The following is a 26,774-nucleotide window of genomic DNA, read 5'->3' as shown; positions in this document are numbered from 1 at the left end:
CTTGGCATTAAGTACCAGTCACCAATTGTGGTGGCCAACTCAATACCTTATCCTTTTATTACTTATCTTTCCTCCCTCCCTGTTTCATTCTCCCATCCCAAACTCTCTGAACTCATATTATCAAATATATACTAGCTCTGCAATTTCAGCTGTAGAAATTCATAGACTGTCTCTCAATGGACTTGACTCTAACCAGACTCCAACCTTTTCCCAGGAGATAGTTACATGCATACTCTGCTGTGAAGAGGCATGGAACTCTTTGGTTAATCTTTTGGATCATACTGACTTCTTAATCTTTAAAAAAACAGTCTGCATTGTGGCATACTAGACCCTGTGTGCCTAAGGTGCACGTTTCTCTTCTCTAAGGAATCAATAGCTCACTAGACCTTAGTTAAAGCCTTAAAATAGAAAATGTAAGCATGATTCATATATATTATGGGATTTTCTGGTACCTTTTTCTAATAGCTCAAAATTAATATTTTAAACATAAAAAGCTTATACTTTAGCAATTGTTAAAATAGCCAGTTTTATTTTACCTCATTCTCATTTTCTCTCTTTCTAGGTTAATATCCAACACAGGTATTAAGCACTTTCCAACTGTTCACAAGATTCAGTCTCTCCAAAAGGTTCTACTGTAAGTTTCTCCTTGAACAGTTACCAATACTTTACTCGGGTACTGTCTTGCTCAATAGCCTCTGGGCCTGTAATATGCATTGTTTAGTCTGCATCTTCCAAATATGTTGTTTTGGCTGAGCAGAGATAGGAAAGCAAACAGTGAGTGGCCTTGGTTTTACCTAAAGGCCTCTAATCTCAGTGTGGAGGAAGTCAGCAGGCTCCTCAATGAGACAGGTGTCAACAGAGGCAGCTTATAGTAAATCAAGCAGTCTCTCCTGTCTTCGCTATTTAGTGCCTGGTATACGGTTCCCCTGAAATGTCCCTGTCTTCCACCATCCTCCCCGCCCCCTGCCCCTCCCCCCCCCCCCCCCCCGCCAGAATTCCCATGCTTCTCTAGGACTAAAGAAACCACCTGACAAACAAATTCAAACTATATTAGTGACATAATGTATTTGCCTTTTCTCAAGGCACCTGATTTTGAAAGAGGAGGAGAAAGGCAATATATAATGGCAAGTGAAGTTGTAAGACTCTGAACAGACCCAGAAGGAAATGGTAGGGTGGGGGGACATAAGCAGCTAAAGGAGGAAGGAGGGGAAAGGGAGACTGGGAGGGACAAAGAAAGATAGAGAATCTCCCAAAATTTCTCAGATTATTCTGAGCAATTTACTACTTCTACGATTATATGTTAGATCAGACCCCACAGGGAATCTTAATGAGAGGACAGAAAAATGAGACTTTCTCCAGCCTTTTGTTCAGGAGAGAAAAATCAATGATAACATTTTCCTGTGACCCCAGGAGAACAGAAGACAGGAAACTGGCATATGAAGGGGATGGAGGTAGGAGGAAGATGAAGGCCCAGCTAAGGTGAATGGAGGAGTTTGGGATAGAGATGAAAGGTCAGTTTAGGTGTTTTTGTAATATTTGAGCAGACACCAACTGTGGAGATAAGGACAATAAATGTTATGACCTTAACACAGTGAAATTAGCTGAGAAAACTTTCAAAGAGAATGTATTACATGTATATAATTCCATTGTTAATAACTAATATACAAAAGATAAATTAGATGCCATTTACTTCCCAAACTTTAAACTCATCATTCTTCAGACAATAACAATTGAAACATTACCTCAGCTAAAGACTACATTATGCCAAGCAACTAAAAGTGGGAAGGTCACATGAGTGGAGCTAACTAAACATCTAATTCATCTGCAATTTCTTCTAGAGATGTTCAAGACAATATACACATCCACACAGTGGAAAGAAATTCTTTCATGGGACTGAGTTTTGAGAGTCTGATTCTGTAAGTAGAGAAAAACAAAATCCAGTGGAGGACCGTTTGGTTTTTCATTTAATCATCTCTCTCATAATAGGATACTCCTTTTACGTCTGGGTAACTTTGGCATCTCACCATTTAAATTTCTCCCTGGTTCTGTGTTTTTCTCTCATGGCCCATCTTTGCATTTCGGAATCGCAACATGGAATCCTGTTAATAATGTATGAAGCTGTGGTGTGATTCAAGTATTTAAAATTGCTCTTTGAATGATGGTCTCCTGTGATGCAACATCTGTTCCGAAGGACAGAATAGCTCACGCATCAATAAAGCTAGTTATTGCCTGGCAAGGCTTTTGTTGCCCAAAGAAAAAGACAGGAAGGAGGCTGAATCCAGGAAGATATGAATCTTCCCTGAGAACTATGCGAAGCAGCTCCATTCAGCCCCATGCTGAGCATAAGATGACTTCTCATTTTCTTGGAACAATCACGTTTTTTTAATGAGCTTGAGTTACTCCCTCTGACTTCTGGGAAAGTTCTTAATGCACTTTGTGTCATTAATGAACTACCTTCTAATATTCTGTGCCAGGAGCCTGAGTGGCAGTGTAGCCACTTCCCAACATGACCAAGAAATAGGGCACTAGGGGCTCCCCAAGTGTTTGTGAGATCCTTGGAAGTCAGATGAACAGATGACTTTTAGGGAACCAGTAACTGCAATTACATCTGTAAGGAAAGCATTTTATCTTTCTACTAGAAGCCCGGTGCACGAAATTCGTGCACGGCGGGAGGTTGTCCCTCAACCCAGCCTGTACCCTCTCCAATCGGGGACTCCTGGAGGGATGTCCGACTGCCCGTTTAGGCCCAATCCTGGTGGGATCGGGCCTAAACGGGCAGTCGGACATCCCTCTCACAATCCAGGACTGCTGGCTCCCAACTGCTTGCCTGCCTGCCTTCCTGATTGCCCCTAACCGCTTCTGCCTGCCAGCCTGATCACCCCCTAACCACTCCGCTGCCAGCCTGGTTGATGCTTAACTGCTCCCCTGCCAGCCTGTTTGCCCCCAACTTCCCTCCTCTGCCAGCCTGGTCACCCCTAACTGCCCTCTCCTGCAGGGTTGATCACCTCCAACTGCCCTCCTCTGCCGGCCTGGTCACCCCTAACTGCCCTCTCCTGAAGGGTTGATCACCTCCAACTGCCCTCCCTTGCAAGCCTGGTCCCTCTCAACTGCCCACCCTTGCAGGCCGGGTGCCTCCCAACTGCCCTCCCCTGCTGGCCATCTTGTAGTGGCCATCTTGTGTCCACATGGGGGCAGGATCTTTGACCACATGGGGGCAGCTATATTGTGTGTTGCAGTGATGATCAAGCTGTATATTACTCTTTTATTAGACTAGTAGCCCATTTGCAGGAAGAATCCTGCACGCGGCTGCTGTGGCCGTTGCAGCCACCATGCCTGCACCCGCGGGCCGCTGCCGCACGCCCCGCTCCACCCCGCCCCACCCGGGCTTTCCCTCTGGCAGCCACCTTGCTTTCCGCTTTTCCTCCCTCTTCCTTCTAAGTTGTCTCCAGTCTTCACTCCTCCCTCCCTCAGCGTATGCAAATTAACCGCCATCTTTGTTGGATAATTTGCATACTCGCCCTGATTGCTGGTGGGCGTGGCTTGGGCTGGTGGGCATGGCTTGGGCATAGCAAAGGTGTGGTCAATTTGCATATTACTATTTTATTAGGTAGGATAAGATAGAGGCCTGGTGCACGGGTGGGGGCCAGCTGGTTTGCCCTGAAGGGTGTCCCGGATCAGGGTGGGGTTTCCTTGGGGCATGGAGCGGCCTGAGCGAGGGGCCTGTGGTGGTTTGCAGGCCGGCCATGCCCCCTGGCAACCCAAGCAGAGGCCCTGGTATCTGGGATTTATTTTCCTTCTACAACTGAAACTTTGTAGCCTGGAGTGGAGCCAAGCCTGCTGTTCCCTCCGGGGCAGAAGCCATTTCTGTGGCAGTTAATTCACCTTTTACAATTGAAACTTTGTAGCCTTAAGCGGGTGAGCCTGGCCAAGGTGTGCGGAAAGCTTTGCTTCCCCTGTTGCCGCCGGCAACCCTGGCCTGCTCTCTCAAGCTCCATTCTGCTGCCATTTGTTTGAATTTGTTTACCTTCTATAATTGAAACTTTGTAGCTTGAGTGGAGGCTTAGGCCTGCAACGGCTATGGAAAGCTTGGCTTGCTCTGTTACCTGGGAAACCTTGCTCTCTGTGGCTGTAGCCATCTTGGTTTGGGTTAATTTGCATACTTGCCCTGATTGGCTGGTGGGCATGGCTTGGCTGGTGGGTGTGGCTTATGTAGCGGAGTGATGGTTAATTTGCATATTACCATTTTATTAGAGAAGATTTCACACATTGTTGTATTATTTTAAAATATATAAATATATGTGTGTGTTTTTAATATGCCAATGTGTACAAAAGGTAAGTTTCAGTCTGGAAAGAATTTTCATCCTTTTCAAAACAATAATATGACCAGCTGGGGAGAGAGGGAGAAGGTAAGGCAGAAGGAGAGGAAGAGGGAGAGAAGAAAGAAACAGCGAAATAGTAGAGATAAGGACATACTAAAGAATAAAGCTAAGCACAGTATTTGATATAAATTAATTAGAGAATAAAGGAAAAGGTTTGAAAGAGACTAGCAGAGGAATTGGATGTGAAAAGGAAAAAATAAAATCAAAGGCATATATATTCAGAGTACACAGTATTAGAATAAAAATTATAGATGAATAATACTTAATCCTTTCACTTAATATGTTTTTGGTAATTGGAATTTGTGTGTGTATATGTGTATGTGTTGGAATGAGTTGATGGAGGTGTGGCAAGTATGAGAAATGGGAAAGGAAAAGAAATTAACTAAAATACAAACAGAATAAAAGACATGCAAAGTAAAATCAACTATTCTAAGAATAAAGAAGAAAATTTTTATTCTGATTGGCCTGTGATGTGAAGGTTGAAGGAAAAGTTAAACTGAGGAAAAGAAGGTTGAGAAAGGAGATTGTGTCCAGTTGGGCTTTAAAAGATGAGTGGGGTTAGGCAGAGCAAAGGGCAAGCAGAGGAAGGAGAATCATCAAGACCATGGAGGTTGAAAAAGACAAAGGTAAAGGAGCTTCTGGAAACTAGTGAGTACCTGCCCATTGCGTGTAACACAAACACAATGGTAAAAGGATTCCCGGGCCACAGTACAGAGGGAGAAGATTAGTGACCAATGTACCAGTTGTACCTGTATGTTGGCATTTCTTTAAATCTTGCTCTAAGCATATGTATTATTTTTAAACTCAGTTATTCAAAATTAGTTAATATTATAATATGGCAAATTTATCAATAGACTATCTTTCTAGAAAATATATAAGTAAGCAGGAGTGTGCTGTCATTCTCACAGTTTAGCACACTAACATATATCTTTTTTGTCTAGAACCTAAGACAGAAAGCAAGGCATCCCAACCCTCCTAGCCTTACCTCTCCCCAAGTGGAGGCAAAGAACCTGAGGGAATAAGAATTTATGAAGGATCCTTGCAAACCCAAATCAACAAAAGAAATGTATAGACCGTAACTGCTCTTTCCCAACTCCTATTCATGGACACTGTGGTTCCTCAGAATTCAGAACATACTTTCCTTTCCAAAGAGTCAAAACTTGTCAGACATGTCTCTAAGGATAAAGTCACATTTGTAAGAACAAAATCTATTTTTCTTACTTCAGATGGTTCTTAATCCACAAATAATAGAATCAGAAGATCCATTCAACACAGCTTAAGATGCCCCTTGTTCTTAGTTTGGGTGCTATGACTAGACACAGGAGCACTTCCTCCCACCAGGGACATCCAAGTGCATGCAGAAAAAAAAAAGCATGGCAAATGGCACTGATGAGTGAAAAAGTTCTCAGTGCATTTTTCAAAATCCTGAGGCCTTATTCAGATAGATAGATAGATAGATAGATAGATAGATAGATAGATAGATATAGACTAGAGGCCCGGTGCACGAAATTCATGCATGTGGGTGTGGGGGGGTGTCCCTCAGCCTGGCCTGCACCCTCTGGCAATCCAGGACCACTGGCTCCTAACCGCTCCCCTGCCTGCCTACCTGATCGCACCTAACCACTCTGCCTGCCTGCCTCATTGTCCCTAACCCCTCTGCATGCCTGCCTGATTGCCTCTAACCACTCTGCCTGCCTGCCTGATCTCCCCTAACCACCTCTGCCTTGGCCCCCACTACCACAGCTTCGTCTGGAAGGACGTCCAGAAGGTCGTTCAGCTGTCCGGTCTAATTAGTAAATTACACTTTTATTATTATAGATATATCTATAGATATATATAGTTATAGATATATATCCAATAATGAAGGATTGTCAGTTGACTAGTGCCTTGGGGGAAATAGCAGTAAAAACCTACCGTGTGCAGGCCTCTGAGTCCTTCCCCACCACTACCTGCTCCTACAACCCAAGGGTCTGAATGGAGAAAGCACCTAGTTATGGCCAACCAGCAGACTGGCATAATTCAGAAAAAAAATAAAATAAAATGAGGTCACATGCATGCCAGTTCCCAGCACACCCTGGCCACAGGAGAGGCTCACTCCAGGTGAATTTCCTTCCTTCCTCATTGGCTTCCATCTCACCTGCTTGCCTCTCAATGAAGTTCCATGGGCCAGCACCTTGACTCTGTAGGCTGAAGACAGACTTTGTTTCTGGAGCCTCCTAATCCTCTACTGAGTCAATACTCTAGGGACACCATGACTTGGTTAGTCTTTAGCTGACACTCTGTCCAGCTGTCATCATCATTGCTGTCATCATCGTTGCTATCATCATCATCATCATCATCTTATTTTAAAACCAGCAATACTTCTCTTAAGAGACTAAGAACGTAGTTAATAAATGTTGGCTTCTCTGTGTTAGTTGTTTGAGAGTCAACAGCCTAACATAAACTCCAGGGTAAGAGTTCTGGACACAATTTGTTTTTTTGTATGATGATTCACTGTTGACATAAAAAAATGCCACCACCACCATCACCACCCCATATAATGGTATTATTGATTGAGATAATACATAAAAGACAAAAGGGCTACTTTGAATATAATAATCTTTTAAATTGGTCTGTGTATTATTTATTCATAGTGACATCCATTTGTAGGACATATATGTTCAGAAAATAATATCTATTCTACAGAAAAACAGATGGAGCCCATACGGATTTACACAGCCCTGTGAAGATTAAAGGTCAGCCAACCATGGCCCATGAGCTAAGGCTGGTTTCTACATTTTGATGATAGAAGCAATTACATCTAACCTAAATTAAGCCAAATGCTATTCCCATGGAAAGAAAAAATTATTATTTTTAATAGTAGACCTATACCCCCCCCCCAAATGTACTCAATTATTACTATTATATTTTAAATTTGGTCAAAAATTTTGTGGAAATTATTTTATAAGTAAATATTATAAGGTATCTATGTAGTAATCCCCATTTTGCCTCTTGGCCCACAAAACCTAAAGTTTACTAACTGGCCCTTGGCTTACAAAGTTTGCTGACTCCTGTGTTTGCTCCAAAAACCCCTAGGGATCCCACAGGGGCAGCTGCTCCCACAACTCTCACTACCTGGGAGAGGCTGACAAAGAAGTCAGGAGGCTGGATGTGCCTGGGCCAGGCTTTCTCCTGGGTAGGGGATGGGCTGGCAGGATGTGAGGGGAGATGCTTTGCTACTCCTAAGCCATCAGAAGCCACCAATTAAATGCTAATGTTTTAAAAGATTTATCTTGCTTAGGTCTGGATTTTTTTAGCTAAACTGGCTTCCAGGAGGAAGAAAATAATCATAATTGTTCTGTGATTTTCAGCATCTGCTAGCGATCCATTGCAGTCCAGAAGCTAGAGTCCCCAGTACGCAGGAGCTTCACTGGGCCAGCTTGTGAACAGTGTTATTTGTAAACCCACCAAGCCCCACAGGGAAAAGAACCTGGCAGCACATCAAAAGCAGGTGGTCAGAGGCTCTTAGGGCTAAGCTCTCCCGCCCTTGGGTTTCAGTTTTGTCTCCAGATCCACCCAGGAACACAGCAATGCAGAGCTGATGGCCCAAGGGTCCTTGGGCTCCATGTCCAGGCAAACCTGGGCTCCCTGTCCAGGAAAACCTGCTCACTAACCTTCTTTGCACAGTCAGGATTGCCTGTTCCACATCTAGCCTCCTCCATGCTCATTCACAACACCTCGCCCCACCACAACCCACAGTCTCTATAATTGATTTCTCTTCCTTTCTGACTTAACCCAGAGCCACCTCCACAAACCTCCAATAACCAGGTCCCTATGGGTTACAGGAGATGTTCAGGTTGTGTGACAGCTTAATTAGATCACTTTTTGATGACAGCCAGGCCTGCTGCTGTGGGTGAGCATGGGTGAGAGGCTTAAGGCCTTAGAGAAAGGTGATACAAAATGTTCGCTGTCTTATAAACAGTTGTTCAATTGTCGTTTGATTTCTATCCTTCAGGAGGAGGATTTCCATCAGCTCCCCCATGGCATTGACCCTGCACACAAATGATGTGTGCAAAGACCTTACAGGATCCAGGCTGCTATGCCTAAGTGTGCCTTTTCAAAATCAAATTTCATTTATTTCTCTGAATAGGTAAAACATGCACATAATGTGAATGTCAAACATTTCAAAAGGTTATGCAGTAATAAATCAGTCTCCTGTCCACCCCATCCCCAAGCCTTAGGGTGGCATTGTATTTATGGCACTTACCTGCACTGTCTGACCTTGCCCCAGTGCTTCCAATTATGAAACCTTGTATGGTTTGCATCTGACATTATTGGTTTTTTAATGGGCCTTTTATTTCAGATGGCTGAGTAAGAATGGGATTGAAGAAATCCAGAGCTGTGCATTCAATGGAACCCAACTAGATGAGCTGTAAGTAGCCCTGACTATTCTTCCAGGCCATTGAGAGGGAAATGGCTCTTAGAACAGTGATGTTTATGTGGCTTTGTGTTTCCCTTCTTCTTTCCTCAACTCCATCCCTAGGAATCTAAGTGATAACAATAATTTGGAAGAATTGCCTAATGATGTTTTCCAGGGAGCCTCTGGACCAGTCATTCTGTGAGTAGCTTGTCCCATTACCATGCACAAGAGATCAGCATGTAAAAATAGGCCGAAACCAGTTTGGCTCAATGGATAGAGCATCGGTCTGCGGACTGAAGGGTCCTAGATTCGATTCCTGTCAAGGGCATGTACCTTGGTTGCGGGCACATCCCCGGTAGGGGGTGTGCAGGAGGCAGCTGGTCGATGTTTCTCTCTCATCGATGTTTCTAACTCTCTATCTCTCTCCCTTCCTCTCTGTGGAAAATCAATAAAATATATTTAAAAAAATAAGTTAGAAGTCAACCTTCTCCAATTCCTAAAAGCTTCAAGATAGGGCTGGCAATCAAGGTCAATTTTGGTCTGTCATCTGCAAACTATAGAGACAATTTAGGGCTGGTCCACATTCTCTAACTTTCAGTGAAATAACATTTAAGGAGCACTTACCAAGTTCCAGACAGTGTTTTAAAAGTTTAAGATGCCTTTTCTAATTTAATCCTTAAAATAACCTTTGCAGTAGAAGCTACTAGTCTCATTTTAGAGAAGGAAAAACTGGCTTCCCTAGAGGGGTTAACTAACTCATCCACAGTCGCACAAATTTTAGAGCAGGACTTTCACACCAAACTGATCTGACTCAGTACAGACTCTTAACCACTCTGCCAGATTCCTCTTCCCTGGAAGGGAGAACACGTTCCTCCCTTACCCTCAATGCACAGAAGTTTTCCTCACCCAGTGAGATTCACACACATCAATTTTTGAATCCTCGCTACCTTGATTCCAGGTCTCCTGGGATTCATTCAGTGCCTCATAGTCCTGCATCAGCACTTTTGTCTCTATTGTTGCTTCCACATCTCCCTCTCTCCCTCCAGGAGTGACTTTCCCTTATTCTCTTCTCATCTGCCTCTGCCCTTCCACAGGGTCATTCTAATTCCCACCTCTTCCCTCAGCCAACAGTGAATTCTTCCTTCTGTGACTCCCACAGCCTTCATGGCTGAAAGGACCAAAATCTGCAAGAGCTTTTAGAAAATGTGTTTTCCAGGGCTCTAAGCAAGACCTACTACACCTACTGATGAATTTACTTTGGGAAGAAGGAGGGAACCCAGAAGGAAGGAGTCAGATGCAAGAAGAAATAATGAGTAAAAAAAAAAAAAAAAAAAAAAGCAAAAACAGATAAACTCATGAATAAATCTAAAGGTTTTCTAGATGATCCTATATAGCTGTCTAAGGTCAGTGAGCATCTGGGAGCCACTGGTCTATACCTCTTATTCGGCAATCAGTATAATATACTATGTGTGGTTTCCTACCTATCACCTATCAACATCACTTTCATTTTCACCAAAAAGCTTATATTCTTCTTCTGGCTGGAACTTATGTATCTTCTAGGTTCTTTTCCCTATTGGGCTTAGTGGGTTTACAAATAACACTAGACCCTGTAGGGTGAAGCAGAAATTTGAAAAATGGTTGGTATTAATGATAAAGGATGTGTTGTAACCGATACATGAGACTCTGCCTCTTTGAAGAAAAAAAAAGTTCAAAGAAATATAAGCAAAAGGAAGAAGTGTGAGCACTTAAAGGGGAGGTGCCAGACAGACTGCCTGGGTTTAAAGCCAGTTCCTTCCCCGCTGCAAGCCATGGTTTCCTCACCAAAAGAAAGTGGCAAAAACTATATAATACCTAATTCCTAATACTATTGGAGGCTTAACAATATTATATATGTACGTAAATGTGTGTATGTGTATATTTATATATTCACCCATTGAAAAGATGGATGTTAAGAACCAGCCCTGTGCCACACACTATATATAGTACAGGAGACAAAAGAAAGCTCCTCCTCACAGAAAGCTTGTATTCTCGTAATGGGCAGTCAGACCCTAACTAAGCATATAACAACATGCCATGATGCATGCTATTAACACTAAATAGGAAACAGCATAACAAATAAAGAGTGCCAGGCATAGTCCATGGGCCCAATTACACAAAGTACTTAGAACTTGTAATGCGTAATTAATGTTTCCTATTCTTAGCATACTCGAAGATAAATAAACTTAGAGAAAGTGCTTTGGATGTCTTTGACCACCAGAATAGCCGTTTGTCAGTTTCACATAGCTAAAATTCCTAGGGGGCTTGAATGTTCCGAAATAGGTACCTCCCTCTGTTATGGCCGAAAATACTTGAATAGGAAGGAGAGGTTTCCATAAGTCACCTATATCAGGTGCACTATTAAGTCATAGCACCTTCACCGCTGACTGCTACCGAGAACATTCAAGTTGGACAGAATCCCGTTATCCTGGGAAGTGACCTGCTAGAGATCACACTGCCACCGTAAGCCACAGAGCTTGGACCAGAAACTAGGTCTTCTGCCTCACGTGCCATGTATTCCCACAATCTCATGTTGCCTCAAGTACAGAAATATGTCTAATTAGATAAGGCCCCTGCCATTGGCTGTGAACTAAAACAGAGGAGGAAATAATTATAAAAACCAGGCTTCCATCCCAAGAACATACACACAGCACAGAAGACTGTCTTCTGTGGTTGTACAAGCAGGTCCCAGGCTGAGGCATATGTGTGCAGTGTGTGCCCTCGGGGGTCTGATGGAGAACACATAGGAGCCCACCAGCTGCCTGACCACATGGCCGGCAAGAAGAGGGATGTTCACCACCACAGGCAGCTATGCAGGGTCCTCAAGTTACAGGCCCATTTTTCACCCCTTTTACCACAGGAACATATCTGGCCAAAAAGAAGTAAATGAAATTTACAGAAAATCCAAAGGAACTATGAGCACTTGCCATGACTTAAAAGGGTAGAGAGCGATACTGCATTCCTCCACCTTTCAATCTCAATGCATGAGAATATATATGCAAGATCCTTGCCAAGAACCCCGCCTATCCTGTAGTACTTGCTAGTGTCCTTCTCCTCCCTTTAGACGAGGGAAGAAGGTTGATCACCTTAACATCAAGGCTCCCATTCTGGGGCTTTTAGGTTAGTCCACAGATGTCTTTCCAGCCTCTCTGCTTGCTGACCTGGGACTATGGCCTTTCCCATCTTCTACTTCTGCAACCTGATGTGCCAACCCAAGCTACTAAACCCTAGCCTGTGAGCTGCTTGGTGAGGTATGTGCAGAAGACCTGCCCACTCTAGGTGCTGTGGGTTGATGGGTAGGAGAAGGAGTGTGTACAGACTGCTCAGCCCACAGGAGATGCCGCCCAGGCTAGTGCTGCGACTGTGCCTTGGGTCAGGTTCCTCTCCCTGCCAATGAGACTGTGATATGGGTATTTGCATACAGGGGGTTTCCTGGGAAGTGCTTGATGGAAGAAAACGCAGGCTAAGAGGGAAGTTGACAGCAATGCATTTGCAACAGAGGCCTCAGCTGATCCCACGGGGGGCTCTGGAGTTTAGATGGCCCTTCAAAGTTGTACTGGATTAAAGCAAGGGGCCAGACCTCTTCATCAGCAGTTACTGGGTGCAGGCTGTCCCTGGGTAGGAGCCAAATCTTGGGTAAGTCAAACAAGGGCAATTCCCAAAGAAGAGCTCAGCTATGAGCCATCTCAGCAGTGAGATGGTGCACAACTGCCCTCAAGCAGTGGTGCTAAATTTGACCATACATCAAACTCACCTGGCATGCTGGTGAAAGCCTCCAGAGCCGATACCCACACCCAGAGTTTTTGATTCAGCAAGTCGGGGACGGGATGGGGGGGGGGCGGGGCGGGGGGGGGGGGGGGGAGGGACAGTTTGAGAAACTGCAGCTCTGAGAACTTCCCAGCTGACATTGCTGGTCCTCACAGCACAGAATCACTGCCTTCGCACCAATGCTGGGGCTTGAGAAGCCTCGCCCTGTTCTCTACACATTCTCCTCCATGAGCCAGCTCTGTGAATCTTCCTCCCCAGCAGCAGGCATGTGCAAGGAATCCTAAGGGAGTTCAGGCGAGGGCACCCAAACCAATGATAACTCCTTTCCTGAAGGCAAAAATGTTAGTTGAGTGTAAAACAGGGAGCCTCTGGACACCTGAGGGTACAAGGGTGAGCTGTTCCATTGCAAAGAGAAATAGATTCAGAGAAAGCCAGGGGCACACAGACAAGCTGCATCAGGTTTCAGAGGAGCAGCCTAGCATCCTGATTTCCCCCCATGAGTCTTGACCTTGAACGCCAGTGGCCATCTGAGTTTTCACCTGATATTCTGAACTCACTCAAGTTTGTTTTTTTAAGCAATCAAGCAATTGCTGTTTCTTTAGGAAACAGTTTCCTGTGGGAAAATTTTAATACATTGCCTTTGCAAGCTGGAGCCAGTACAATCATATTCTGATAGTTTATCAAATTGATTTGGCTATAGTTCAGATTCATTTGATAGTTGAGATTCAAACACTGAGTTATTTGTATAAGAATGATTCTCTTCCATTACCAGTGTACCCACAGTCCTATAGACAGTAAATTGCCTTTTTATTCCGCCTGGGATCATGAAAGAGAGGTCTTCTAACCATCTGTCAGTGTAGTACACACCAGAAATGTGCTGGCACTTATGGAAATGATTGACCTATAATAACATCTTTGCTGGGAAAAATAGAAATTGTTCAAATCAAATTTGTGGCGCTAGCTATAACACACTTTATTAAACGGGGCACAGAGCAAATTTAACTCCTGCCTCTCCTGACTCAGCGTCTTATTACTAACTGCTGTCTTCCTCTCCACTTCACATCTCAAAATCAAGAATCCTAACAATGTTGAAACAGTTTAGGATTACTAAATCTCTTCAGCGCCAGCCATCATCCATGAAGACTCCCATTGGTACATGTCAGGATTTAAATTCTCAAAACCAGTCACTGCCAGAACGTAGCATGTGCTGAAATGTTAACCAGAGTGACATTTTAAGACTGCAGCCATTAAACCAACCAGGAAGACAAGGATTAAAAACACCAGCCTGCCAAGACTACCCCGTCCCCTTGCCCAGCCCCCTATCCCTATAAATGTCAGCAATAAAGCAAACATTCTCAGCTATTCATTGAGCATATTAGGTCTTACACGTTATACATGTAGTAGATGTTGATTGAGTACCTACTATGTGTCTGATAATATATTAGGTGTAGGGAATAGAGGGACTTAAAAACAAATAGTACCTGAAATATCCTGTAGAGGGACAAATGTCACTGCCCAGAACAATAAGCTCTGCAGAAATTGCCACAGGAGGTTACAGTAACATAGCAGGTGTCCAATAAATCTCTGTCATGTGATACAGTGACTTTCAATAGATGAAGTGACAATGTGTGGGAAGGAGACCTCCTAGCTTCTGCCTAAATTTCTGCATCAGCCTTCATCTCCTTCCTATCTTCAATCCTTTCTCCTTCTGACTCGTTTAACAAGTATTTATGAGCACCTACTATGTGCCAGGCTCAAGGTTCTCAAGATTAATCTTATAGGAGAAACCAAGATGGCGGCTTAGGTAAACACCTATATTCCCGCCTCGCACAACAATTTCAAAACTGCAACTGGATGAGAGAGCGGACATTGTCCAGAACCACCGGAAAGCTGGCTTAGTGGAAAATCTACAACTAGAATGAAAGATAGAAGGACACAGACTCAGAGGAACTGTGGAGGACAGGTGCGGAGTCCCGCGCTAGTGCAAAGGGCGGGTGGCTAAATACGCAGCTGGGAGACTCATGGCATGGCTGGGAGAAACGCTGCCTGGCTGGGAGACGCACAGCACTGCTCAGACACCTGCAGCGCGGACGGCCGACAGCAAGCTTGCGGTTAGCTTCCTCTTTCAGGAGGAAAACAAAACCTCCACTGAAATTGAGTTCCGGGTGAGACTACCCAAACTCACTCAGGGAGAACCTGGACTGTCTGGCAGCAGGCAAAACTCAGGGCAGCCTTCTCTCAGAAGTGCGTGCAGCCTTTGCCACGGGACACTGAGACACGGGCCTCGTAGGGAGGGGCTGCCGGGAAACCAAGGCTGTCCACTCAGCCCTGAGATGCTGCCCCACCGAAGCTGAGCACAGAAGCTCTCCCAGCAGAGACACTGCTGATCCTCACAGCCAATTGGCCTGGAGGTCAACTTCCCCCAGTGATACCAACAACAATCAAGGCTTAACTACAACAAGACTGCACATACAGCCCACAAAGGGGTGCACCCCACCTCAGGTAACTGGGGAGGCAGAACCACTGGGACCTGCTGGGACATCTAGCACACAAAGCCACTCCATCAACCAAGGGAAGCAGCTAAAATGAGAAGACAAAGAGGCAGGCCACAAATGAAGGAAATGGATGAAAGCAAAAGACTGGATATAGAGTTCAAAACCACGGTTATAAGGTTTTTCAAGAATTTCCTAGAAAAGGCCGATAAACTTAACGAGAACCTCGAAGATATGAAAAAGGATCAACTAGAAATTAAGCATACACTGACTGAAATAAAAAATATTATACAGAGACCTAAAAGCAGACTAGAGGATTGCAAGAATCAAGTCAAAGATTTGGAATATAAAGAAGCAAAAAACACTCCTCGAGAAATGCAAAAAAAAAAAGAAAAAAGAATCCAAAAAGTTGAAGATAGTGTAAGAAGCCTCCAGGACAACTTCAAGCGTACCAACATCAGAATTATGGGGTGCCAGAAGAAGAGAGAGAGCAAGATACTGAAAACCTATTTGAAGAAATAATGCCTGAAAACTTCTCCCTGGTGGAAGAAATAGACTTACAAGTCCAGGAAGCACACAGAACTCCAAACAAAAGGAATCCAAAGAGGACCACACCAAGACACATCATAATTAAAATGCCAAGAGCAAAGGACAAAGAGAGAATATTAAAAGCAGCAAGAGAAAAACAGTTAGTTACCTACAAGGGAGCACCCATACGATTGTCAGCTGATTTCTCAACAGAAACTATACAGGCCAGACGGGAATGGCAAGAAATATTCAAAGAGATGAATAGTAAGAACCTACAACAAAGATTAATCTACCCAGCAAAGCTATCATTCAGAATTGAAGATCAGATAAAGATAAGAAAAAGCTAAAGGAATTCATCACCGCCAAACCAGAATTATATGAAATGCTGAAAGGTATTCTTTAAGAAGAGGAAGAAGAAAAAAAAGATAAAGATAAAAATTATGAACAATAAATACTTATTGATCAACAAGTGAATCTAAAAACCAGGGGAATAAAAAATCTGACGAACAGTATTAACGGGTGAATATAATAGAATCAGGGGCATAGAAAGGGAGTGGGAGTGTGGGGTGCGGGAAGAGACTGGACAAAAAGCATACACCTATGGGATGAGGACAGTGGGGGGGGCGGGTAAGGGCAGAGGGTGGGGTAGGAACCTGGTGTAGGGGAGCTATGGGGGGGGGGGGGAAGAGTAACAATTGTAATAATCTGAACAATAAAGATTTATTAAATTTAAAAAAAAGATTAATCTTATAAAAACACAGCTTTCGATAAGCCATTCTTCTGCTTATATAAATTTTAAACTCTGATACCTGGCTTTCAAGGTTTTGTGGTTTCCCCTCCCTCCCCCGCTTTAGACCTCAAAATCTGGTTGCCCAGAATAATCCTTCTAAAAATATCTCACTGCCACACTTTGTGTTCTGGGGCTCTCAACAAGCCTACCTTATCCTATAATCATAATAACCTACTTCCATTAGATGTGAATAACTGATAATGTCTTATTTTGTTACTTCCCCAGGGATATTTGCATCCTAAGAGTGGAAAGTGCTTTTACAAAGGAATTAAAACCTAACATTAGATTTTCAGGCCACATGGAAGGCCACAGCCAGGGAATGGACTGTGTGTGTCTGTGTGCCCATGTGTTTGTGTGTGTGTGAATAGTATCTGTTAAGTGTCAAATCACACGGAACAGTATCCTCTTATCTTTATCACTGCTGACATAAATTTCTATGAACTTTTCTTACTCCATGGAGAAACCAGAGAAATATTTCTCTGCCAGCCCAAAATGTAGAAGTCTTGAAAGGTTCCATGTCTGCTAACTTCAGCAAGTATCCAGTAACCTTTAAGCAAACACATCTACAATCACTTTTATTTCCCAACCACCCAGGAACCACTTTTACTAAAACTTTTGCTTTATCAAACCCTAAGTGTCTACCAACCATTCCCTCCTTTCAACATCAACCAGGAGAAGATCTGGGTGCCAGGACTTTGACAAGATGCCTTACTCTCACGGCAGCAAAGCCACCTGGTGCGAATGACAGCAGCTCACAGATTTTGTATCTGTGAAAGGAGGAATCAGCTGACTCCAGATCACTGAGCAGACAGAAAGGCACCAGAGCTTCCGAAACAGGTTCCCAATCAAACACCAAGGCATTGGATTGCATTCATGTCAACCCACCCAACACATTATCCTGCTTATTCTATCTCCTTGTAAACTTTGCGCAGGTTGCTCCTTTCCTGGTGGCTTTGATGCTGCCAGTCACATAGAACTGCCTGCTGCAGAAACACCCTTTTGCTGAGCTCCCTGTAAATCCAGATTTTCTCTCTCAGTCTATGTTGCATATTTCTTTTTTAAAATTGCTCCCCTGTAAGACTTGCTCCAGCATCTCATTGTTATTATGCTGCTGAGGCATCTCTGCTCATCAGACAAGTATCTATTGAGTAGATTTCATGAGCACAACCATGTGCCAGATAAGATGTAGAACATAAAAATATCTTAATAATCCCTGCTCTTAGAGCATCTGAAATCTGGCCGAGGAGACAAAACAAATATACATGAAAAGTCAAACAATATGAAACCATAGAAGAGATAATACAAGGTACAAGATCCTTTGTAATTGCTAGAGGTTAGAAGACATCACAGTTGGCTGGGGTGATCTATTCATTCCCTTCCCCAATCTTTCAGTGTTACTCCCCAGCCTATCTTCAAACAAAACAACCATTTCCTGAGTGCTTACAATGTGAAAGGCACTGTTTAGAATGCAAGGAACCCTCTGCCCTCTAGGAGAGATAAAATGCAAATACAAAGAGCTACTTTATAAAGCAAAAGATAGTAAGTGGTGAGAGAGGCAGAAAGCATACAAACATAATGCTATTGTGCTCCTCATGGCTTTCAAGGAAAAATACTTCTACAACTGGTAAAAATGATAGAGATGATGGAATCACAGAGACTTCAATGGGAGTGTGCTTTGGTTTGGCACTGCTGCATAAAAATTACCCTAAAACGTATTAGCTTAAATCATTCCACTTTGCTCACAATTTTGTGTTTCAGAAATCTTGCTGTTTTGTCTCTGATCATGTGATGTGTGAGAGAGAAAGAGAGATTGATTAATTTATGGATAATAGCTGCCAGCCACGTGCTGTCTTTTGCCCAGGAAGTTCTTTATGTATTTTATTTAACTCATTTAATTCTCACAACAACCTTCTGAGGTGGATATGATTATTATCATTCCTATTTTATAGCTGAGGAAGTTGAAACATGGAGAAGTGACATTTGAGCAAGGCCACAAATCTGAGAGGTAGAGGGGCAGGGTACATATGCAGGCAGATCTGGCTGTGGATGCCATGTTCATAACTACTATTCTATATTGCCATTTTGACTTTGTGCTGAGGGTGCTCTACTACCCGCCAGATTCCTCTTCCCCTTACAGTGTATTCTCTTCTCACCCTTTTCTGATATTTGGCCACAGTTTCTACCCCAGCTCATCAGAACTATTTTTAAGCTGGTTTTACAGTGGGAAGGAGATGATCAGAGTCCCTCACTCCTATGCAAATTTATTGGTCTATTCTATAGACTGTAGAAAGGGAGATGGCTACAGTTAAGCCCCAGATCAGCCAGGATGCAAGTATATTCAGAATTCAATGTGTCCTGGTACCTAAGTCTTCCTACCACGAACACAAGGGCCAGGGCTTCTACTGAACCAAATTTCCTGTTAGCAGAATATTGATCTGACCGAGGTATGTTGGATGAATTGGAGTCTCCCTCCTCACCCATGTAAGAGGATCACTACTGTGTCTGCTATTTTGCCTACTAATGGAGAACATTTTAGACCCATGGTAATCAGGTTATGTTTACTTTTTCTCTTTTTAGAGATATTTCAAGAACCAGGATCCATTCCTTGCCTAGCTATGGCTTAGAAAATCTTAAGAAGCTACGGGCCAGGTCGACGTACAACTTAAAAAAGCTTCCCAGTCTAGAAAAGCTTGTTGCACTTACGGAGGCCACCCTCACCTACCCCAGCCACTGCTGTGCCTTTGCAAACTGGAGACAGCAAATGTGAGTCTTCTCCTATCCACCCCTTGAGCCTTGCTTGGGAGTTCTCCAATGCAGAAGTTGGTCCACAACTTCTATGTACCTGTGGCATTAAGAGAATCCACTGGATGCGAGATCTTCCTGATGAAAGCCCTTAGACACATTCTAGATCAAAGCCTTGGTATTGTGGAGTGTTTCTAGTTTCTTTGAAAATGGGCTCATGGAAGAAGGCTACCCACATGGTAGACTAGCTACCAAATATTAAATGAGATAACATGAAAAACACCAAGTATAGTGCCTAACGCATGGCTGATGCTAAATTAATATTTCTTCCCTTTTGCCTCTAAATATGGATTTATCCTTCAAGTCCCAACTCTGTGCCCCATAAGTGTCCCAGAGACCACCAATGTCAACTTTGGAGGAAAGAAGCATAAACACCACACCAGAGACTGATGCACACACGTCCATGGCACATCCCAGCCACACCTTAGCCAACGCCTTAGCCACACATGTCCATGGCACATCCCAGCCACGCCTCTCTAATCCATCTTTGGATTTTAGCACCTCATAGGAAGGACAAAGTTTGGGACATCTGTTCATTTTGCTTTCAAGGTTCGTCCGATTAAAGATGGTGATCCCAATAGAGCCATATCCCAGAAGATAACTGGACCCAAAAAAATTGAGATAATCATTGCTAGGATCTGGAGAGAGTGAAGAGAGAATATTGTGGAGCTTGTACATGTTCCAGACATTCAAAGGATCCATTGGAGGTAGAATTATGGCATACCAGGAGTTCTCCAGGCACTCACCCACCCCTGAACTGATACAATCCACACTATGCAGTACACTCAATCATGTGATGCCTTGTCACCACTCCTATATGGTAGCCCAGTACTGATACAGCTTTCTGGTGCTGTTATTTCACTGTTTAATGCAGTCTCCTCTATTATGCAACTTTTAACATGCATTGACCTGTTCATGTAGACATACCTCCTGCTCAAAAGCAAAACAAAACAAAAAACTACAAACAAAACATCTTAAAGTGGTTTTGAAGTAACTAGAGGTTCACCCTCAGACCCATCTGAAAGATTTTCAAGAAAGGGATCACTTTTCAGAATTTGCATGCAAATTCACTGGGAAACAATCCAATACTGGGCACTCCTCACCGATTAGCTCAAGGACCAGAGAATTTCTTCCTAACAACTAAAATTCTTCAGGGCTTGGGCTGAGGCAGGAGGCTTGCCTCTTTTATATTCCACACAAGAGTTGTTCTAGCCAGGGCAAGAAATATACCAGCTCACTGCCAAAACCCTGGAACTGAATACCTCTCAGGAGAAATCTCAAAGGATATTAAGATCACTGCAAGCACAGCACATGGTATGCTGTTGGGCCCCGTGCCAACATGCCACAGGAATATATATTATCTTACTGTGTTGCTCCTACTCCTCTGGTCTTGCCACCTGCTATAGTGTAGATGTAGCCTCAGGGCTCTCCCAACCAGAAATCTCCAGGGCGGCCTTGCACTGTCCCATGACTGAGAGCCTTCCATGTCCCTCCAGACCACCCAGCTCTCTCCTTCTCTAGGTCCCTGTAGTAACTTGCCATCAGGGCCCATGCCTCTTCTTTAAAAAAAAAAATGCCAAAACAAAGGAAAATAGCAGTAGGTGTTTAGTCTTTAATTGACACATTTACACACACAAACACAAAACAAAATAGTTATGCAATTCAGAAGATAAACACAGGATATTTTTAATGGTGTCATTTCATTGATTACCATATTAGGTGTAGTTTGGTAATGAGATTCGAGTTCAAAGTTGCAGGATGAAATTGTTCTTCCAGTCCTCATTTGGAAATGCCCAAAGTGTAAGTATTAGGCCCTCATGACTGTGAGGTTTTGGTCATTGGCCCTCCTGGCCTCTCACCGAAAGACTTTGTTAACCACACCCCTCATTTGTGACTGAACCAGTTAGTTCCTTGTCATAGTTATACTTAGCTTGCACTGTTGTTTTGTTCATTTTGTTATTTAATTTCTCTCGTATCTAGACCTTTTCTTCACAGCTAGCTTTTAAACTGATGCACAATGACATATGCCTCTAAATGCCCACACAGGGCCTTTACCACAACATGATAGTAGCCACCATCATCTGTCTTCTTACTGCTGCTACTTGCTGAGGGCTCTCCGCCAGGCACTGTAATGCTTTGTACCTTTATCTATTTAATTCTCACAAAGGTAACAGTGCTATTTCTATTCCCTTCCCACAGAGACAGAAACTGGGGCTCAGAGACAGTAAATAACTTGACCAGCACCAACCAAACTCAGATCCAAACCCTCTGGTCTGTGTGTCTCCAAATCTCAGGCTCTGGGCCACCCTACCATGCACTTCCCAAATATCTGTTCATTGATTTATCAGGGTCTGAGAGTACCACTTTCTTAACTGACCCTAAACTGAATTCCCAACTCTCTGATTCTTAGAATTTGCAAAGGGACTGCAGGGGCAAGATGTTGTTTTCCTTGTTTGCATCTTTGTTTGTATTGTTTACCTTTTCTGCACTCATGTTGTTGGGTCACTTCTATTTTGGGAAATGAAAGCATCAATATTTAAAATATATTGGTAGTGTTATCAACAGTAAGAATCTTCTCAGAATCCAACATCAGCCCTGGGAAGTGAAGGCTGTCTCTAGATGGTTAAGCCAGATTTGTTCCAATGAACAGATTAGAGTCTGCAGGCACCAGATTACTTACTGTTTGTAGATTGTGTTGTCACTGATCCAGTGACAGCTGTGACAGGGTTTGGGAGTCAGAAGTTAGAATAAAGACCACAGAGCATTCTCTTGTCCCCTCTATGCCTATCTCTGAGCTTGCCTCGCCTTTCTTGTAAGATCTCTGACTAAAACAAAAGATTTCTGTGCATTTTTCAATTACATGTAGGTTAACTGTGTAGCTCCCTTTGTGCAACCCATGATTGATGTGAGAAGCCCTATTACTCTCTAAAACAAAAGATGGCACAGTCTCTAACAACAACCAAAACAGAGAGAGTCCTTTGGGCCAAGAGAAAATGATTTCCTGGCAAACCAACTCACTTCTCAGAGGAAGAAAAGAGATGAAAGGATTCTCCCTAACAACCCTGCTCCTAGACATTAGGGGGGAGTTCAGTCTGCACAGGTTGGGACACTGGCTGCACTCACCCTTGACTGTCAAATGGTATCTCTACTTCCTCCACTCCCTCAGCCATTCTCTCCTGCTTATGAGGGTCTTTGAAGAGTTTTAACACTCACTTCCCACTCACATGTAACAATGTTAAGGTTTGAGAGAAATGCAGTCATTTACTTTGCTGTGAGCTTGTCCCTCAGGGAAGGAGGGAGTTAGGGAACCTCGTAGTGCTGGTGATTCTGATTACCAGACAATACAAACTCACAGTCCCCCAGTTCCATCCCAAAAGAGACTCAGTGTGAAACATACCATTCCTTTGAAGCCTTCACTTCAAAACAGAACTGTTGCCCTCTCTGTCTCTACCTGTGCAATTCACCTGTCTGGGTAGAATATTTATGATCTGGCTGTCATTCACATCCCTTCTGAAAGTGTCCCTTTTCTGTTGCCAAGGCCTCTTGTACATTTGGGTATAAAAGGAAAACTGAGACTGAAAAGTGAGCCCAAGAAGAGCCAGCTCCCAGGAGATGACTTACAATCTTGGGATAAATTAGGGCCCCTTGCAACCTGCATTTGCTCGTTGGGGCATTCACTAGGGAACAATTTAATATGAGAGAGCTGTGGACAAATGCATGTCTGAAGCCTACTTGACCCCTAGAGAGTGAGATAATAATAGGACCCTTAGTAATGTTTCAAGCAAATTAGCAGATCTCCCAATACCCTAAGTATCAAGGAGCCAGGGACAGGGGCTGGCTGGGAACTAACTACAGACATATCCTCCAATTTATGTAGATAAAAGAAGTATATTCTCATTTGAGTCAGAAAACTGTCCAGATCTCCCAGCGACCTGAGCACAGAGTACAGGAATGGGACTAGACACTACTCGGGCATATTAAAAGATAGCTGAATGGAGATGGGGGAGGGAAGGAGTTGATATGAGATCTGTAAATTATTTGCACTTAACAGCAAAGGTTTAGCTAGTCCCAGGCGCCTTCCTCCCCACATTCAGGTTGTGGCCAGATGGTTTCCCCAGTGGGTCATCTAACTCTAGGAATATATACATGAGTTGTTCTGCTCATTTACAGGAAGCAGCATTAACCCTTGATCTCAGCCTCAAGGGCAGACAGACTGGTAGAAAGGGGGGAAATCTCAGAAAGAAACCCCATCATTCCTATCCTATGCAAAGACAGTGATATATTTGCCATTCTGGATCCAGTATGTTGATTCTATTCCTTTGTGTATTTTTCTAGTTCTGAGCATCATCCAATTTGCAACAAATCTATTTTAAGGCAAGAAGTTGATGATATGACTCAGGCTAGGGGTCAGAGAATCTCTTTGGCAGAAGACGATGAGTCCAGTTACATCAAAGGATTTGACATGATGTACAGTGAATTTGACTATGGCTTATGCAGTGAAGTGGTTGATGTGACTTGCTCTCCTAAGCCAGATGCATTCAATCCATGTGAAGATATCATGGGGTATGATATTCTCAGAATCTTGATATGGTTTATTAGCATCCTGGCCATCACTGGGAACATTGTGGTGCTGGTGATTCTGATTACCAGCCAATACAAACTCACAGTCCCCCGGTTCCTAATGTGCAACCTGGCCTTTGCTGATCTCTGCATTGGAATCTACCTGCTGCTCATAGCATCTGTTGATATCCACACCAAAAGCCAGTACCACAACTATGCCATTGACTGGCAAACTGGAGCAGGCTGTGATGCTGCCGGCTTTTTCACTGTCTTTGCCAGTGAGCTCTCAGTCTACACACTAATAGCCATCACTCTGGAGAGATGGCATACCATCACCCATGCCATGCAGCTGGAATGTAGGGTGCAGCTCCGTCATGCTGCCAGTGTCATGCTTGGAGGCTGGATCTTTGCTTTTGCAGTCGCCCTCTTTCCCATCTTTGGCATTAGCAGCTACATGAAGGTGAGCATCTGCCTGCCCATGGATATTGACAGCCCCTTGTCACAGCTGTATGTTATGTCCCTCCTTGTGCTCAATGTCCTGGCCTTTGTGGTGATCTGTGTCTGCTACACTCACATCTACCTCACAGTGAGAAACCCCAACATCGTGTCCTCCTCTAGTGATACCAAAATTGCCAAGCGCATGGCCGTGCTCATCTTCACAGACTTCCTCTGCATGGCACCCATCTCCTTCTTTGCCATCTCTGCCTCCCTCAAAGTGCCCCTCATCACTGTATCCAAGTCAAAGATCCTCCTGGTCCTGTTCTACCCCATCAACTCCTGTGCAAACCCTTTCCTCTATGCCATCTTCACCAAGAACTTCCGCAGGGATTTCTTCATTCTGCTGAGCAAGTTCGGCTGCTATGAAATGCAAGCCCAGATTTACAGGACAGAAAACTCATCCAGTGCCCACAACTCCCATCCAAGGAATGGCCACTGCCCTACAGTTCCCAGGGTCACCAATGGCTCCAATTACACACTTGTCCCTCTAAGCCATTTAGCCCAGAAATAAAACAATGTGTAAATATATCCAAGTGTGGAATGATAATTGTCTTGCCTCAGAAAATTATGCCATGGAATAGCTGACAAAGTGTTTCAACATACTTCATCTAACTTTCTTTTCCTTGCTTACCTATCAGATAAATTAGTTGGGAACTGTTAACTCCATATGGTATATTAGGAAGCTGATGTATTAATCACAACATTAATAATTAAAAGAATACAATACTACAAAATCACATTTCTCTTGCACTTTATAATGTTCACAGTGCTTTTGTTCAGACCACCAGAACTGATCCCTATAAAAGTCCTATTAAATAGGCAGAACATGGGTTATTCTTGGAGTTTTTCAGATGAGGAAATCAAGGGGTTAAGTGACTCAAAGGGTTAAGTGACTTGTTCAAAATTGCTTGGCTTGTAAGAGGTAAAGCCAGGATTAGGTGTTCTGACAACCAGAAAACTTCCAAAAGCAGCAGCACAATATTCATTCATTCAACAAATATTTATTGAGAACCCACATGATGGCTTTGCAATGTGTCAAATTGGGTAGGCTGAACTACATTTCCCAGAATTCCCTGCCTAATGTTTCCTACCAGGGTGGGCCACAGGGAGGATTCCTGGAAAAACAGGAGAACAGCAAGGATGATGCAGCCATTTTGTCATTCATACAGTTTATTGCTGATCTGCTGATTCAGCTCATTGCTATGCAGCAGCAGCTGGGCCAGCAACTGCTCCACCTTACCCTGGATCCTGCTTCAAGTTCTCTGACTCCTGGACTAGGTTCTATATTCTACCAATTAGGGTTCAACTAAAGAAGCAGAGCCAGTCATGTATACACACAGGTGTATATATAAGATGTCCCAAAAATGTAAATACACTTTAAATAATTATAAAGGCAATGTTTATTAAAATACATTTCATTTTCAAGATTGATCTATGAGCTGTTAAAGTATATATACATTTTTCAGGGACACCCTGTATATGTTACAGGGAACTGGCTTATACTTGTGGGGATTGATTAAGCAGCCTTTATAAAGATGTCCTCTCTACATCTGATGCTGGAGAGTGAAGTCCACAGGGCAAGTAGTCAGAAAGGGAAGATCATGAGCATTCAGGAAATTATAAGCATGATATGAAACCCTACAAGGTCAAACTGAGCCACATTTTTGTTCTTATTGCCTCTAATCTTGATGATAAAAGTATTCTGCAAAATCTGAGGGATCTTCATCATGGAGCTAAACACTAGGGCTCCATGGGTTAAACATAGGGAAACCTTCAGACCTTGCTTCTGGAAGGAAGACATGAAGGGAGGAATAAAACAAGAGGGAAAGCCCTTCTTCACTTGTATCACCAAGCTGTGACAGATCTTACCAGAAGTGACACTCTGCCTTATTTAGACCAACATTACATAGCATTCGTTAGAAGAGCAAAAACAAATTGTTGAAACTGATTTTTTTTTTATTCTAGTATGATGGCCACAAGCTTTGGGCTCATAAAGTATTTTATTAGGAGAGTTTACAAAGACAGGTAAGGAATGAACTTTCAGCATTTGGATAATAAGAGGCATTGGAGAAAGAAGACACATATATAGGATGTTTTGTATGTTTAATATATTAAAGAAAGGAACTAAAAGCACACAATAAAGCCAACCATGAGATTGTGTTTGCTGCTTGTCATCAAATGCTTTCAGCTGCAAGAAGCAGACTCCAACTAAAAATGGCTGAAACAATGAGGCCAATGACATGAGATGCTCCAGACTTGTATGGGAAACTCAGTGGTCTCAAGGACCCAGAACCCATGGAGTCTTCAGCCGTGATTCCCTGGTGGTGGTAGCAAGGTTGCTATAGCAATTACAGATGCCACATATAGGCATGATTGGTCCAGTAACAAAGAAGGGAGGTCTTTCTTTCTATGCATCTGTCATTTCAAAGGGAAGAAAATTTCTTCCCAGAGACCCTCAGGAAACATTCCTTCTTACCCATTATCTAAGATTACTGCCATGGCTGCAAGAGAGATGGCAAAAC

The 26,774-nt window shown here is 43.3% G+C and overlaps 1 protein-coding gene across 1 annotated transcript in view; it reads left to right on the top strand.

The window, feature by feature from the left end:
* FSHR (follicle stimulating hormone receptor) overlaps nt 1–24,763 on the top strand; it is a gene marked incomplete at both ends in the record, with an annotated part of 140,590 nt that extends 115,827 nt beyond the window's left edge. Inside the window, 6 exons of the mRNA XM_079791494.1 lie at nt 563–634; nt 1,839–1,916; nt 8,722–8,790; nt 8,902–8,976; nt 18,970–19,155; nt 23,530–24,763. Of these exons, the coding sequence (XP_079647620.1) occupies nt 563–634; nt 1,839–1,916; nt 8,722–8,790; nt 8,902–8,976; nt 18,970–19,155; nt 23,530–24,763 (1,714 nt within the window). The remainder of the gene's footprint in view (nt 1–562; nt 635–1,838; nt 1,917–8,721; nt 8,791–8,901; nt 8,977–18,969; nt 19,156–23,529) is intronic.
* Nucleotides 24,764–26,774: the final 2,011 nt, after the last annotated feature.

Source organism: Cnephaeus nilssonii (genome assembly GCF_951640355.1).
Source record: "Cnephaeus nilssonii genome assembly, chromosome: 15".
Taxonomy (NCBI): Eukaryota; Metazoa; Chordata; class Mammalia; order Chiroptera; family Vespertilionidae; genus Cnephaeus; species Cnephaeus nilssonii.
This window is presented reverse-complemented; position numbering and strand designations above follow the sequence as displayed.